At 48.3% G+C, this 14,384-nt stretch overlaps 1 protein-coding gene across 4 annotated transcripts in view; it reads left to right on the forward strand.

The window, feature by feature from the left end:
• The first annotated feature begins 12,626 nt into the window (after nt 1-12,626).
• The window catches only part of FSD1L (fibronectin type III and SPRY domain containing 1 like), a 33,932-nt gene continuing 32,174 nt past the window's right edge, over nt 12,627-14,384 (forward strand). For all 4 annotated transcript variants that reach the window (XM_051643068.1, XM_051643069.1, XM_051643070.1 and 1 more), the window contains exon 1: nt 12,627-12,735. In XM_051643068.1, the coding sequence (XP_051499028.1) occupies nt 12,721-12,735 (15 nt within the window). In that variant the 5' untranslated portion in view covers nt 12,627-12,720. The remainder of the gene's footprint in view (nt 12,736-14,384) is intronic.

A 14,384-nucleotide genomic window follows, 5' to 3' on the forward strand; every position in this document is an offset into this window, starting at 1 on the left:
TCATTCACATCAAGATACACTTAAGGTGTGCTTGTGCAGGTTACGTAGTAGAAACTAATACATTATAAGCACTCCCCACTGAAGTAGGCTACTCTTTAGAAAACAGAGCAGTTGCTCTTGAGCCAAAGGGTTATTTTCTTGCTGTTGAAAAAGCCTAGACAAATCCAACATTTGTGTTTCTTCCAGATGAGCCCTGCCAACTTGCTCAGCCTAAGGGCACAGCTCAGTACAAGGCACAGGCAGGACATGAGCCTAAACAGTAACAGCTTCATCTGCTATTCTGTTCCTTCCCTTGCAGTCACAATAATGAAATCCAGGGGGAATTAAAAGTATTCTGGCTGCAGAGCCCATCAGCCAACCATTGTAATTTGGCCATGAAATGAACAACCATAGACTAGCAAGCACAATTAGCTAATAAGATTGGTGTTTCAACATAACCCCATTTTAAACAGGCTGCTGATAGAGTAATAGTGACACCAAAATAGAAATGTATATTCCCTGAAGCTCATTGTGTGTTCAATTAAGCAGCGTTACAAAGAAGCCAGCAACTGATTTTTCACTCCAGGCTGTCACCGGGAGGAATTTCTTTGCAGAACACTGTGCTCAGACCTGCGCTGACCTGCACATTTGGTGTGTTGTACCCCTCCCCCAAGCACAGCCTGGAGTGCATCGCTGCTCATGCTACCCAGGTTTTAAGCTGCTGCAGCTCCCCTCACAGAGCTCAACCAGGAGAGACTCCACAGCCGTCTGGCTGCATGCTCAGTTCTGCAGTATCCATGTAAATAACTCCATTCTGTTCAACTGGCGTGGGCTGAGCCATATTTATTCCTTTGGGGCACTAGGGGCCTGCTCCTCCCCTTCTGTACATGAAGATCAGGAAACCAAACTGGCTGTGTTTGTTTCTCTGCAGGCTATTTCAGTGAGGTCCTAGAAAACGGAGTTCGCTGCAGCTGCCAGATCTCACTAGCACCTCAATGCTTACTTATTAAGGAATGCCATAGCAATGTGCAACTGCTTCCCACAGTGCTCCCGGGATTTGGAAGCCCACTAGCAATGGTGCCTCCACTGCCCCAACTGGAGACTTGAGTGCAGCTCTCTGAAAGGAAATGGCAGCATTTTTTTTCTCCTCTACTTTGTCCTGTAAGAGCAAACTGCTCCCTTTTATAAATCTATTCTAGGCTTCTAACAAACTAGCAAAGGGCAGTTTGTCTCCTGAGAGCCCATGGCATTAAATCTTTCACCACAATAATAATCCTGGTGCAAAGAAGACTCCAGTCTTCAAAGGCACCTCCTGGACCAGCTCCAAGGTGGGACAGTCCTGAGATGAGCTGTGGTGCTGCAGCTGGGCTGGGTGGCTGCCTTCAAACCACTCTCCCTAGGACCTGGGACCTCGGTGTCCCTGCTGCCTCCCAAGCCTCCCCCAAGGGTTGGGTGCCCCTTGTGCCAGGACTGCTGTGTGGTTAGCTACCCTTCTAGCTAAATGCCTATTGCCAGCTCAGTGACCTTTTGACAGATGTTGGCCGGGTGTTGTCTGCCCCTGCACCTACCTCCTCCTCCAAGGGAGGGTCTGGCTGCCACCACCCCCTTCCCCTGCAGCCTGTGTTCCAGGCACCTGGTGTGACCCGGGAGCTGGAGGCAGCTGGCCTATGAGCACTCTGAGGAGCATGAACAGATGAAAAGCTCGCCTTTCCACTGGCCCAGCCCAGGATCAGGAGATGGTGCACAATGCATTGCCAGTACCTGACCTCCCCCAGCGCCCGGCCTTGCCTTCTCCAGCCAGCTTATCAGAGTGTCACCCAGGGTGATGCACCAGAGGTCATTGCTCTCCCAGAGGCTGCAGGAACTTAAGCCTTTGGGGCAAAGGTGATCTGCTCCCTTTGTGTTTCAGTTACTGTAAATATAGGACAGGGTCATAACACCCATTTCACGCTCCCCAGATTCTTGTGCTTAAGGAGAGTTATTGGCTCCTCATATCCAGCTGTACTGTGGGGATTTTTCCTGCTGCCAATCTTCTTTTGCTGTGCAGCCAGGCTTCCCTGCAAGATATGGGAAAGGGTCAGATCCATCCTCCATTGCTGCTCTCCTAAGGGGGAGCAAACATATGCAACCCTATTTTCACAGAGGTGCAAAAATGTGACTTTCAACCCTTTTATAATTTTATTCTTGTCCTTGAAGGTCACATCCCCTGAAACACCTATTTTACCTCACTCAATCACTGCAGTCCGATTTTTTTCTTTTCTTTGAGCAGACAGGAGATCTTCATGCCCTTTCCTTCTCCCCATTCTGCCCTATACTCCCTTCCTTCCCCCACACTCTCACCCAAGCATTGCCCTGGTTGTGCCTCCCCCTGGTTCTCTGCTGTGATTTTCCCAGATGAAGCCCCAGCCTCAAACACTTTGTGTGATCCCCACCTCTTTCTCACCCAGACCTTCCCTCATGACACCTCTCTGCTCTTCCAACTCAGATCTGAAGTGTCACACAGCCATGGCTGCTCACCCCAACTCTTGCTCCTGCAATATGGGAAAATGTTCCTCATCTTTCTTCTGCTATCTGTCCTTTGTCAGGCTAGATGTTAATTCTTTCTCTCACAGTTTAAACATCCTCTGGGGAATGACAATGGAAGCTGTCTCCATTCTGCAACCCTGGCTTGCCCTGACAACTTCAGTGAAGGTATGCAGACGGACAACAGCTTCAAATCTCTGCCCTGCCTGTCACACAATCCACTGATGACCATGCAGTTCTGTTGCTATTTTAAACTTTAATCTTCTTGCTTTGCAGTTAATGCTGGCAACAGAATGTTGCTACTGCCTTCCTCTCTCTGTGTAGGTGTGTCATTAGGTAGTGCTCGGTAAACCAGGAGTCACTCCAATACAAAACTACTGGTGAAACATAAATTGCAATTGGCTCTGCCCCTCTTCCCCCCAGCCCCCCCTTTAATTGCACTACAGGCAGAGCATAGTGCTCTTCCAAATGCTTTTAAACATCTCACTCTAAATGGTTTGAACAAAGACCCAAAAGCCTTATGCCATGGTGGTTCTCAACTTCATTCTTAAAGTAGCAATTAAGTGGGAGTGCTAAGTGCAGGGTCCCTCACTGGTACAGCACACAACCACAAATAGAAGCAGCATCTATTTACATTTCATTCATAGTGCCTAGACTCAGATCTAAGTAACCCCAAAGCTTTGTTTCAGAGTGTGTTTTGTCTCGGGTCCTGTTATAATTTGAATACTATAATTCATCTGAAGTGGTCCTTTTGAGAAGACAGGATGAAGTTAATCACTCCACACTAGCTCCAGCTCAGGTGACACAGAGAGACTCGCATTGATTTCTGCAGGATTTCACTGCGCTTCTCAGCTGAAAGCTGAGAGCACTCTAAAGTGACTACTGTTTTCAGTACCTGGCATTTTAAAAATTAAATCTTCCTTCAGTTACTGACATTAGCAGAGCATAGTGTCTGATGTTGTTACCTTTCCCTCTTCTGAAAGACCACAGCTGGTGGGTGGCAAGGCCCCCATGATCCTTGGCACACAGACCGACGTGCAAGCTCTTCTAGTGGCAGGTGTGTCCCTGCAGTGGTCTCATGGTGTCCTTTGCTGCACAGGCCCTTGGCATCCCTTGGTGTGTGAGGGCTGTGGGGCACAGGGCCAGACAGTTCCCTGCAAGAGCAGGGACAGAGGGAGTCTGGGGCATGGGAAGGGACAAGGAATGCAGCAATAGGTGCTCTTGATACCCAGGTCTGGGGGTGCTGATGAGGATGTGACTCAAGTCCTAGGATAATGCAGGTCTTTTGCAAAGCCAGCAAAAGTGCTTTCAAATTCACATCCCCCATTTCTCTGCCTTGTCTTTGCTCTTCAAACCTCTTACAAAGTTCTTCAAATGTCCCTAACAGCTTTTTTGCCTGAGGAAAACTGTGGCCACTTCAGAAGAGGTCATGCCCCTAGAAGGATCCAGTAAAAAACCCTATTAATTACAAATCTCTGTCTGTGATCAGTGAGCTACACATTTGGCCAGCAAATGGGAGGCTCTACAAGCTAGGCAAATCCAAATTGCATTAGCAGCAGGCAGTTGTTTCTGTGATGAAGGGCACGTACAATGCACAGACATTTTCTCAAGGATCACAACAGCCTGCTTTCCATTCAGGTCTCTGGCAACAGCTTTGTCCTTCCAGAGGAAGAATGCTTTGGAGCTTCACTGGTCTAGGTGGCCATCCCACCCACTGGAGGGAGCCAGCAGGCCACGATGGGCATCAGATGCCTCTGACTGGTTGCAGAACAGCTCATCCTGCTCCAGAGAGCAGGGGGGCACTGTGGAGAAGGGAAACAGGTCCTCTTGGCCACAGGTTGTGAGTGGGGACTGGGTGTATCTCTTCCTCTTGGCCACAGGTTGTGAATGGGGACTGGGTGTATCTCTTCCTCTGCAGGAGAGCATTGGTGGTGTTCAGGTGGAGTTGGAGCTGGCTGTCCTTGGGAAGAAGCTGTAGAGCTGTACCCAGCTGCTTCTTCAGCTTTCAGGCCATCTGCAGCCCCCAGGAGGAGAGCCTGGATTGCCATGTATGCCACAGCCTTCAGCTCCATTGCTCCCAGGCTATAGTTTCTGTGGGTGCAACAGCTTTCTCCTGTGCAAAGCCTGCAGACCCCACCTTGTTCAGCAAACTGGTGGTAACTAGCTGCTAAAACCAGTAGTACGTCGTGCACCACGTTTGGAGCTGCAGCATTCCTGCTAGACACTGGTCACAGGCAGGTAACCCACCACTCTCCTCTGGCCAGTCAGACTGATGAAGACACAGTGCCATCAGCTGGGCGTTTGCAGCCACCTGCCTGTCACCAGAGACCAAATGACTTCTGTACCAGAAGGCAGGGGCTTCACGTGACCATATCTTTTCTGGTGGACCAGCTCTTTGCTGCAGACAGCAGTGCACACAGAGCATGTGCCTGCCCTAGGTGAGGAGGCCAAACCAGTCTGCAGCACAAAACCAAGATTACGTCTTGAGTCCATTAAGAGGACAGCAGCTAATCCCTGTGATGAAGCAGCTTTAGGGAGCCTGGTGTCCTCCATGGCGTGCCTTGCTGCCCATCAGCACTTCCCACTGTGCTGCACGTCAGCAGAGGTGCTCCTGGCACTAACAGCCATCTGCCATGGGTCGAAAGCCTTTGTCTGAGCTTTGCTTTGGAAACCTCTTGTGAGGAAAGGGGAGGTCCAGCTGGCAAGTTGGAAAGATAGTATTCCTTAACTTTTAACAACCAGACAAGTGCAGCTGACAGTACAGCCCAGCAAAGGGCAGTCAGCCTTGGAAATCCTATTAATCATGCTCCCTCTCTTCCAAACTACAACCAGTCTCTCCACTGGAGTATGCCAGCACATCTCTTCCTGAAGGTTAGAGCTTATATTTCCTCATCTCCTCTTATCTCCTCCTCCCTCACACTCTATTGGAAAAACAGAAGCAGACCCTGTTTCCCAGGTGTGCTTGCTTTATGCCACATGAGAAAGCTCCTTTCCTCTGCTCTTTGTCCTGCAGCTGCCTGTGCTCCTCCCCAGTTTATCTCCTTACTCTGTCTGTCTTCTTTCTGCTTCTGGCTGGCTGCAGGGCTTCTCAAAATCTGATTTTAAAATGTGAAGTGACTTCTGGATGGTGTGGCTCTGGGCCAAGCCTTCATAGGCAGTGGCTAGGAAAATGTACTTATTCACTGCTTTTCAACATGGGTCAGAGCTTATTCCAACAGGCACTTTGGCATGAGAGGAACAACTTCAGAAACTGACAAAATGATGTGATTTGAAGAACACAGCCTTCATCTTCATGGATGAGTGACTCCAGAGCACTATACTTTGTTTTCATTTCTTTCCAGCAGCTCATATGAACTTTCTTAGTTCTGCTTTATTTGCACGGTGTGTATGGGTATATCTTACCTGTATAGATATACCCTGTGTCCTGAAGTGTTCCTCTCTCCCTTGGAGGGTGGGGGGTGGGGACTGGGGGAAAGAAAGAAATTCATACTAGTTAAGTGAAATTGAAGCCCAAACTCGACAGAGCTGGGTCCTTTTGAAACTTAACTCACCCACCAGAAAGAGTCTGTAGTAGGAGAACAAAATTCACAGTGGGGCAGATATGGCACAATCTTGGTGCCATGCCAAGGCACTGATTTGCTACCAGAGAGCTGCTACCAGCATGGGGCAATGGCCTACCAGAACTGGTTTTACTGGGCCTGGTTGCTGCCTTGTATTATTCCCACAACTCATATTTTAATGTAAGAACAGTTTCCTGGGATGGAGGATGGCTATTTTCTTTTAGTTCTATCTATTAGGAGCGCCGTGACAATTTGTAGCACTGAAGGGCTGTTTTCTGTAGGCTTACGTGTACCCAGAAGGTTCACATCATGTCTCTTCAGCCTCCTCTTGCAGCTACATACAGTTTTTATTTTTGCCCTACTGATCTGAAGATGCTTATGACCCAGGTCACAGCTGTGAGCATCTCTGTTACACTTTTTGGCACCACAGCATGAACTGGGAGCCAGGGCATTTAGGAGCCTGACCAAAGTGAAATCTGCTCTGACAGAGATGGATGAAGGAGCTGACTTTAAATATGGGTGTGCAGTGGTATGTGGTATACATGAGAGGGTCACACATGGTAGCAATATCAAGAATATGAAAGTTGGGGATATGAGGACAAGAAATAGGAGGGAAAATAAATATGGAATTTAACAGTAAAAGGTACTCTGGAGAAGAACACAATGGGTCTAACTGGTTAGCTTAGGTATGATTTTCTCTGATGTCTTCAGAAAATGTTTAAAGTAGGCTTTGGGGCACATGCAGATAATAACCTTTGCAAGAACATGTGAAGAGCTAGGAACATGTACAGGCCCTTTCACCTAATCACAAAATTAATCTGCACAGGGCACGATGTTTAGGTCTTCTGGAAGAGGTTGTGGTTCAATGGCAGCCTGGCAATACTCCCCTCCACAGGCTTCAGGAAGGCCAGCTGTGAATTCATCACCTTCCCAGCTAACTGTGCTCACAGAAGTAAGGTTTCTACAGAGGCAAATACCAAAAAACAAATCCGTGTGCTGTGGCTGATCAAGGATTCTTCTTTTTTTTTTTTTTTTCTTATTTCTCTTCTCCCTGAGAAATATACAATGCTTAAAGCCCAGGCTGCATGGAGCAAGGTGAGAGGCAGCCAGCACAGGCACTCTCCTACCTGGTGCAGGGTGTGTCCCTAGTGGACTCAGGCTCCAAGGTTTTCAGTAATAGGGATGATGTCAGGTTGGTGCTGGGGTGAATTTATTGTGTCCCAAATGGTGATGGCAGTTTTTACACTAATCACACCAAACTCCATTCCTCCCTCCTTGCAATTTAGTGCCAATAAAGACAGATTCACCACTGACCTATAGTGCATTAAATGAGGAAAATATTACTTTAAAAGCTTCAAAACCTTATTTGACAACGCATTTTCACTGGCAAGAAAGTATCATTAAATGAAGAGCAATTCAAGTCTTCATTCCTTTTTTTTTTATATATATTTTTTTTTGCCTGTTTTTAATTCTAGTGGTTTCTTGTTGTTTTGTGTTTGTTTTGTTAAAAAAAGAAAGCCTTAGTGTGCATAAAACCAGCAATGCGGCAGATTTTAATGGGCATTCCAGGGGAGGAAAATCAGTTGTTCATGTTTCAGAACACATTTCTTCTCCTGGAAGACTACTAAGAAAATTAATCAAAAATCAAAGCCCTGCTATACTCAGTATACATATATAATTTATATTATGTATCTAATGCACAGTTCTTATCTCAAAGCACTGTTTGTATGTACATTTTAATTCTGTGGTTGCAGAGCCTGTTGGAACAATACAGCAGATTTGATAGGTGCAGCCATCTCTGCATGCTCATAAATAAAACCTCATTGTGTTTCCTTCAGTGCAGTGACTAACTGATTCAAAGAAGAGTGGGAAAGCCAGTTTTCCTCTGCCCACTGTCCTCTGTGCTTGATATGAAGCAGAACGTTCAGAGGTGCAGTCTGGGAATACGAGGGGCCTTTTTAATAAAAAGTTCTCATTTCAGATCTTTAACTGCAGCTAATATTTTCTTTGCTTAAAAAACAATAAAATTCAGAAGTTGTTAGTGGGAGGAAGGATATTGCACAAATCTTATTTTCTTGAGTCATGATAGAAACACCGCAGTAATTGCATTTAATATAATGAGTTGTCACCAGACTGACATCTGAGGCTTTCATGTTCATCAAGGTAACGGGGCAATAATCAAGCACGGAAGGAGCAGCCGTGTCACAGCCTCTTAGCCCGACCACAGTGACTCCCAGGAAGCCCTGGGCACAGCCCACACAAACCCTCCTGCCCAGCCCTGCTAGCTGGGGTAGCTTGCTTGGAGGGAAGCCAGGTAGTCTTTTAGTTCTTAGGTTGTTCAGGCAGACCAGGTCCCATATACCGAGGCATCCAGGCTTTCCTGCTGCTCTACCAAACTTCCTCTGGGTGACTGGTAGTGCTGGTGGTTTCTGACCTGCTCAAGGAAAAAAAAAAGGAAAAGGAAAAGGAAAAGGAAAAGGGAAAGGAAAAGGAAAAGGAGAAGGGAAGAAAAAAGAAAAAGAAAGAGAAAAAGAAAATGAGGGAAAAGCAGAAGAAAAAGAAAAAAGGAAAAGAAAAAAAAAGAAAGAGAAAAAAAAAAGAAGAAAAAATTGATGTAGCAAGGAAAGCCTGCATCTATGAGGAGCCTGTCTGGGCACTTTGTCTGGGACTCACACCTTGCTTTGGTACATCCTCAGGCACATACCCTCAAAAGCCCAGAAGAGCTTCAGGTCAATGATGGAAGTGAGCTGCCTTGTGTTTTTAAGTCACAAAGAGAAGAGTCTTTCAAAATAATGAGTCACAGTGATTTTGAACTGTGCAAGGCATGAGGTTAGTTGCATATAAGCAACTCCAACGTCAGTAGCCGTTGTCAGAGGGTCCAGCCCTTCTCAAAGCCAGCACAAAGCAAATAATACTCTTTTATAAAGGCCAACCACAGCTGTCTGCCTACCTTGTTATTTTGCTAGCTTGACTTCTTAGACAGAATTTCAGTAAAGTTTTAATAACTTCCAAGGCTTCTTCCATGCAATTGCAAATAAATGTAAGTACTGCAGCCCAACTAGCATTCAAAAAAAAAACCCACATATAACCAGCATAATTCTATACTTCTAGCTGGAAGAAAATATTATGAGTTTTGTTCTTCCAAGTTTCAAGATAGTAAGTGCTCTAAAGAGAGGGCCAGGTAAGGCTAAATCTTGCTTTATGCTTCAGGTGTTAAACTGTAGGAAAGCAGTACGTTTGGTGCCAGAAGAAATTTGCCCTGGGGCAAAGTCCTTTCTTAAATTCTAACCTCCATTTAAGACAAATTTGATAAATAGATGTGTCTAATTTACCATCCTGAGTGGAGACAGATTAAATCCAACCTCTACCTCTATTACTGTGTGATTACCCAAGCTGGTCTGTTTTCATTTAGGTTTAGGGAACTGAAGCACTTATTTCTCCTCCACCTCCCTGCCATTGTTTCCTTTGAGTCTTCTTCCTGTGACATCTCTTTTTGGCCTAAAACAGCCCAAAACCTTAACTTGAAGGTATTCTCTAACCCCTGCAGCATCCTGCTAGCATTGCTTTTGCTCATACATTAGCTTAGTGACCATCTGCTTGTCAGGCACCCTACCTAACAGGGTTTTTGTGCAGGCCTCAGCTTCCTACTGGCTCCTGAGGATCCACACATGCTCCTGTCATGTTCCCTGATCTCTCAGTGTATAAAGCAGTAATATGTCATTACAGGTTCCTTCAGGGCCAACTTTAATAATATGAAATATGTCTTCTCACCTGTTCTTCCTTTTAAAAAAATCTCTCATCATGGAAAAATAGAACATAAACAACTCTAGAAAAAATATTCTCAGTAGATATTTTGTTAACAAGAGTGCTGAAGAAACCCATAAAACCATGGAATTATTTCCTGATGGTGACCATTCCTTTGCATTTGCAGTTTTGAAATAAGAAAGCATGTAGGAAGATGTGGTTAAATCTTTACACGTAATCCAGACCTGGGATTAAGAAGCAGGCCTACAACTTCAAAAATCATTTTAACCACCACGCAAATACATTGCAGAGGGTTCCAGACCTAAATGTGCCCCTTCCTGAGGCTGGCATTACTGGCACCTCTGATGTCTGACCACAAGGACTACTTCTGACCCAGCTGCCAACTTCTTTCCAAGAAATTAAAAATCCCTTTGAATTTTAGTATTTTGTTGCTAAACTGTTTGGGGAAAACAGCACTGGTGCCTCTTACCTTTGATTCATGGAGTTGCAGTCATGGTAAATCTGCATTCTCCCTAAGAAGTTGTGTTTAGAAATGTAGGCATTAAGTAAGTTCATTTGAAGACCTAGTGCTGTCTTCTTGAAAAGCTTTAGCATGTTTTGTACCATAGGGAAGACGTGATAGGTAAGTCCTGTTCTGAACAGATGTCATCACTGAGAAGATGAAACCAGCCCTCAACAATGAACCCCCTTGCTGCCAGTCTGGTATGAAACAGGGATGAAAGGAGGATGGCCAGACAGCTTGCAACAGAGCAGTCCCACTTATCATTCAGTCCCACAGCTATCTTTTTTGTCACCACCAGTCATGTCCCCCAGCAGCTGCAGGCTGCTGACTTCTGTGGTGATAGCCATGCCCTGTGCTCCAAATGGTCTGAAACCTTTCCAAGATATTTATAGGGTCTACTCAAGCCAAAGACTCTTGGGGTTTTCTATTCAGCACCAGCAAAATTAGCAGGTGTGCAAGGCAGAGCCAGACTTCTGCCATGGGTAGACAGTGGGTATGACTTGCTCCCAGCACTGGTTGTTTTTCCTGCAGGTATAAGACTCCTTGCCTCTTGTCAGCCTGAGGTGTCGCATGACCAGACATGATTTTTCTTCCTCTTCTTTCAAACAAAGGTTTCAAATGGAAACTACTGTGGGTGATAATTGTAACAAATAAGATATAATGTACCTGGAAGACATGATAAAATGTTCAAACCACAGCCAAGGCCCAGACCAAGCCATGTAACATAGCCCTGGGAGACCTCTGGATGGAGCTGGGAAGACTGGAGTTATGCCTCTTGGCAGGTGACACCTCCTCATTGCTTCTGCATTTCCTCTTGCCCTGCATTTGTACAGTGCTGCTGATGCAGAAGGTTAAACCACGGCAAGAGAGGGCTCACAGAGACATACAAGCCTTTGAAGAGACACACAAGCCTTTGAAGAGACACCATCTCTGGTAGGTGGCAATATCTCCCCACTGTGATAAATTTCTGTGCTAGAAGTGGGCTCGTGTTGGTGTGTGCCTGGTGTGAAAAGCGTTGCCTTCACAGTGCTCAAAGCTGCTATAAAAACCATAAAGCTACACTTCAGCCCAGCAGCTGTTTTATGGCTGCTTCCCTGTAGAACGTCATCATTATGAAATTACTGTTTCTTTTCAATACTGTGGAGAAACAACTTCTTTTTTTTTTGGATTCTTGAGCTCGCAGATAAAGCAAAGCTGCCTTAGAGGACGTCTAACCTAACACCTAGCAGCATGACACTGTCGTGCAAGGCACATCACTGCAACTGTTACACTGCTGTGGTCGTGCCCCAGGCCCCAGGGCAGTGCCTGGGGTGCTTCGCAGAATCACAGAATTGTTCTGTTGGGAAAAGACCTCTAAGATGGTGGCCAAGAAGGCCAGCAGCATCCTGGCTTGTGTCGGGAACAGTGTGGCCAGCAGGAGAAGGGAGGTGACCGTCGCCCCGTGCTCAGCAGGGGTGAGGCTGCGCCCCGAGCACGGCGCTCAGCTCGGGGACCCTCACCGCCAGACAGACGTGGAGGTGCTGGAGCGAGTTCAGAGAAGGAGCTACCAAGCTGGTGAAGGGGCTGGAGAGTAAGTCCTGTGAGGGGAGGCTGAGGGAGCTGGAATTGTTCCATTCGGAGAGGAGGAGGCTGAGGGGAGTCCTGATCGCTCTCCACAACTACCCGAAAGGAGGTTGTAGTGAGGTTGGTGTTGGCCTCTTCTCCCCAGTAAGTAATGACAGGACTAGATGAAATGGCCTGAAGCTGCGCCAGGGCAGGTTTATACACTAGATACTCAGAAGACTTTCCCTTAATGAAAGAGTGGTTGGGTGCTGGAGCAGCCTGCCCAGGGAGCTACTGGAATCACCATCCCTGGAGGCACTAAAAACCCTGCAGATGAGCCGCTGCAGGACATGCTCTCATGGCCATGATTGTTTTCACGGCTCAGCAGGAAGCAGCGCTGCGCCGGGCAACTCCAGGCCCAGCGTCCCGGCGCTCGGAGGAAGGGACCTCCCTGGGCGGTGGCGGGACTCGAACCCGGGGCTCCCAGACAACCACCCCCCTCCCCCCTCGCCTCGCCTCGCCCCGCGCGCTGTCCCCGCTGACAGCAGACAGCAGCCGGCTCGGACTGCGCATGCCCAGAGGCCCCTCCCCGGTGGGGGGGGGGCAGACGAGCGGCACGTGCCGCCGGCGGGCGCGGGGCGGGGGGGGGGGCGGGGGCGCGCGGCCCCGCCCGGGAGCGCGTGCGCCGGTGCGGGAGGGCGGGGCCGGACGGGCCGTTGGTGCGGGCGGGGCGGGCGGTGCTGCCGGGGCGGGCGGTGCTGCCGGGCGGGCCTCGCTCCTGCCCTCCCTCCTGCCCTCCGTCCTGCCCTCGCTCCTGCCCTCCCTCCTGCCCTTCTCCCTGCCCGCATCATGGACGAGCAGAAGGTGGGTCCGGCGGCGGGATTCTGCCTCCGCGCGGGCCGGGCCGGGCCGGGCCGGGCCGGGCCGGGCCGGGCCGGGCCGGGGGGGAAGGCGGCCCTGCCCTCCCTCCCTCCCTCAGCCGCCGCGGGCCCGGCGGGTGCGGGCAGCGCCCGGGCGGCTGCCGCCGGGAGGGTCCCGGGATGCCGGCGCGGCCTCAGTGCTCGGCCTGGCTGCCCGAGGGGCTGGGCTGGGCCAGTTCCGCGTCACCCCGCAGCGGGGCGGGAGGGCAGCGAGGCGGGGAAGGCGCCGGCCCCTTGGCGGTTCAGGGGAAGAGTTGAGGGGAGCGGACTGGCGGGGCTTCTTCGTCTCTGCTCGCTGCGGCTGCTGGCGGCGCCGCTGCAGCGCGGCGTCCTACGGCTCGGGTCTGGAGCCCTTTCGCAGGGGGTATGCCTGTCATGACCGATTATGGTGTGTGCACAGGCCCTGGTGTTTGCCATGGATGTCATCCAGTGTTGAAGGGAATTAATTGATGAAAGCGTTCTGCAGGTTTTCTTTTCTCATGGCTGCTGACCTGTAAGCCCTTCCCTTTACTTGCCCTCTGCCCCTTCCGTGAAGTTAGTGCAAAGCAGACGTGCCCGGCTGAGCCCTGGGCTTTCTAAAACTGATACTCTATGCAAAAAGTTCTGACTCAGCCTTTTGACTTCCAGTCTAGCATCCAAAAGGGCTTCTGTTACTGTCTTTGTGAAGACTGTTCTTTGCTTGGAAACAGCTCTGTGAGTAGGGTCTGGATAACTAGCACCACTAGTTACTTGAAATTTACAGATCACAAATGTTTGCTGGTCAAAGTTAGGTGTTTGTGCACTGCCATTTCCTACACATCTGTGGTTTGAAAAGTGAGATGTGAAATGCCAAAAAAAGATTGCTTCTATTAAATGCTGTGTGAGTGTGAGTCTGTGTTTGCCTGCTTTAGGTGAGATTAGTCCCTCAGGGAAATGAACGCTGCATCAGTTGTGGGTGCTGTAGGTGGATGTTCCTAAGTGGCATCATTCATCTGTTTGAATTTCAGTGCTGCTGAGAGGTTCTGAGTACAGGTGTAAAATTGCTGTTGATCTCCTGCTTTACAATACTTTGTAAATTTGGTGCTGTCACCTGTATTGTCTTAAGTATGGCTTCGAACTCTGACAACTTTGATTTGTGAATAAGTGCAGGAGATTAAAGGAATAGAGGTTAAGTATGTCATCTTATTTGAAATTCAGTCTGCACATGAATGTTAGTGTGTAAGCTGACACAGGTAGGATGCAGAAAAAAAAACAAACCACCGATGAGATGCAGAGTGTAAATTTTTTATTGTTACCTCATGAATCAGGAAGTCTCCGCAGCAGCACCTGGGGCAGAGGCATGCAAGCAGGAGTACAGGCACCATGGATTCCTGTCCTTGCCAGAGAGAGAGATTTTGAACCTGCTGCTTTTGACTGTACATTAGGGATTTCTCTTGAGTGGTGGTTTTCCACTGTGCTTCCATCATTCTCACAGTAGTGCAGGAATTTTGATAGGGTGCCTCTGAGTGTATCACAGATCAGTGTTACCAAAACACTGGTGTTATACTCATCAAGCATGCAAGACTAAGCAATGATATATGTGTTTGATATGTGATTTTTGACACCCTGAGGTGC

Source organism: Apus apus, chromosome Z (genome assembly GCF_020740795.1).
Source record: "Apus apus isolate bApuApu2 chromosome Z, bApuApu2.pri.cur, whole genome shotgun sequence".
Lineage (NCBI taxonomy): Eukaryota > Metazoa > Chordata > Aves > Apodiformes > Apodidae > Apus > Apus apus.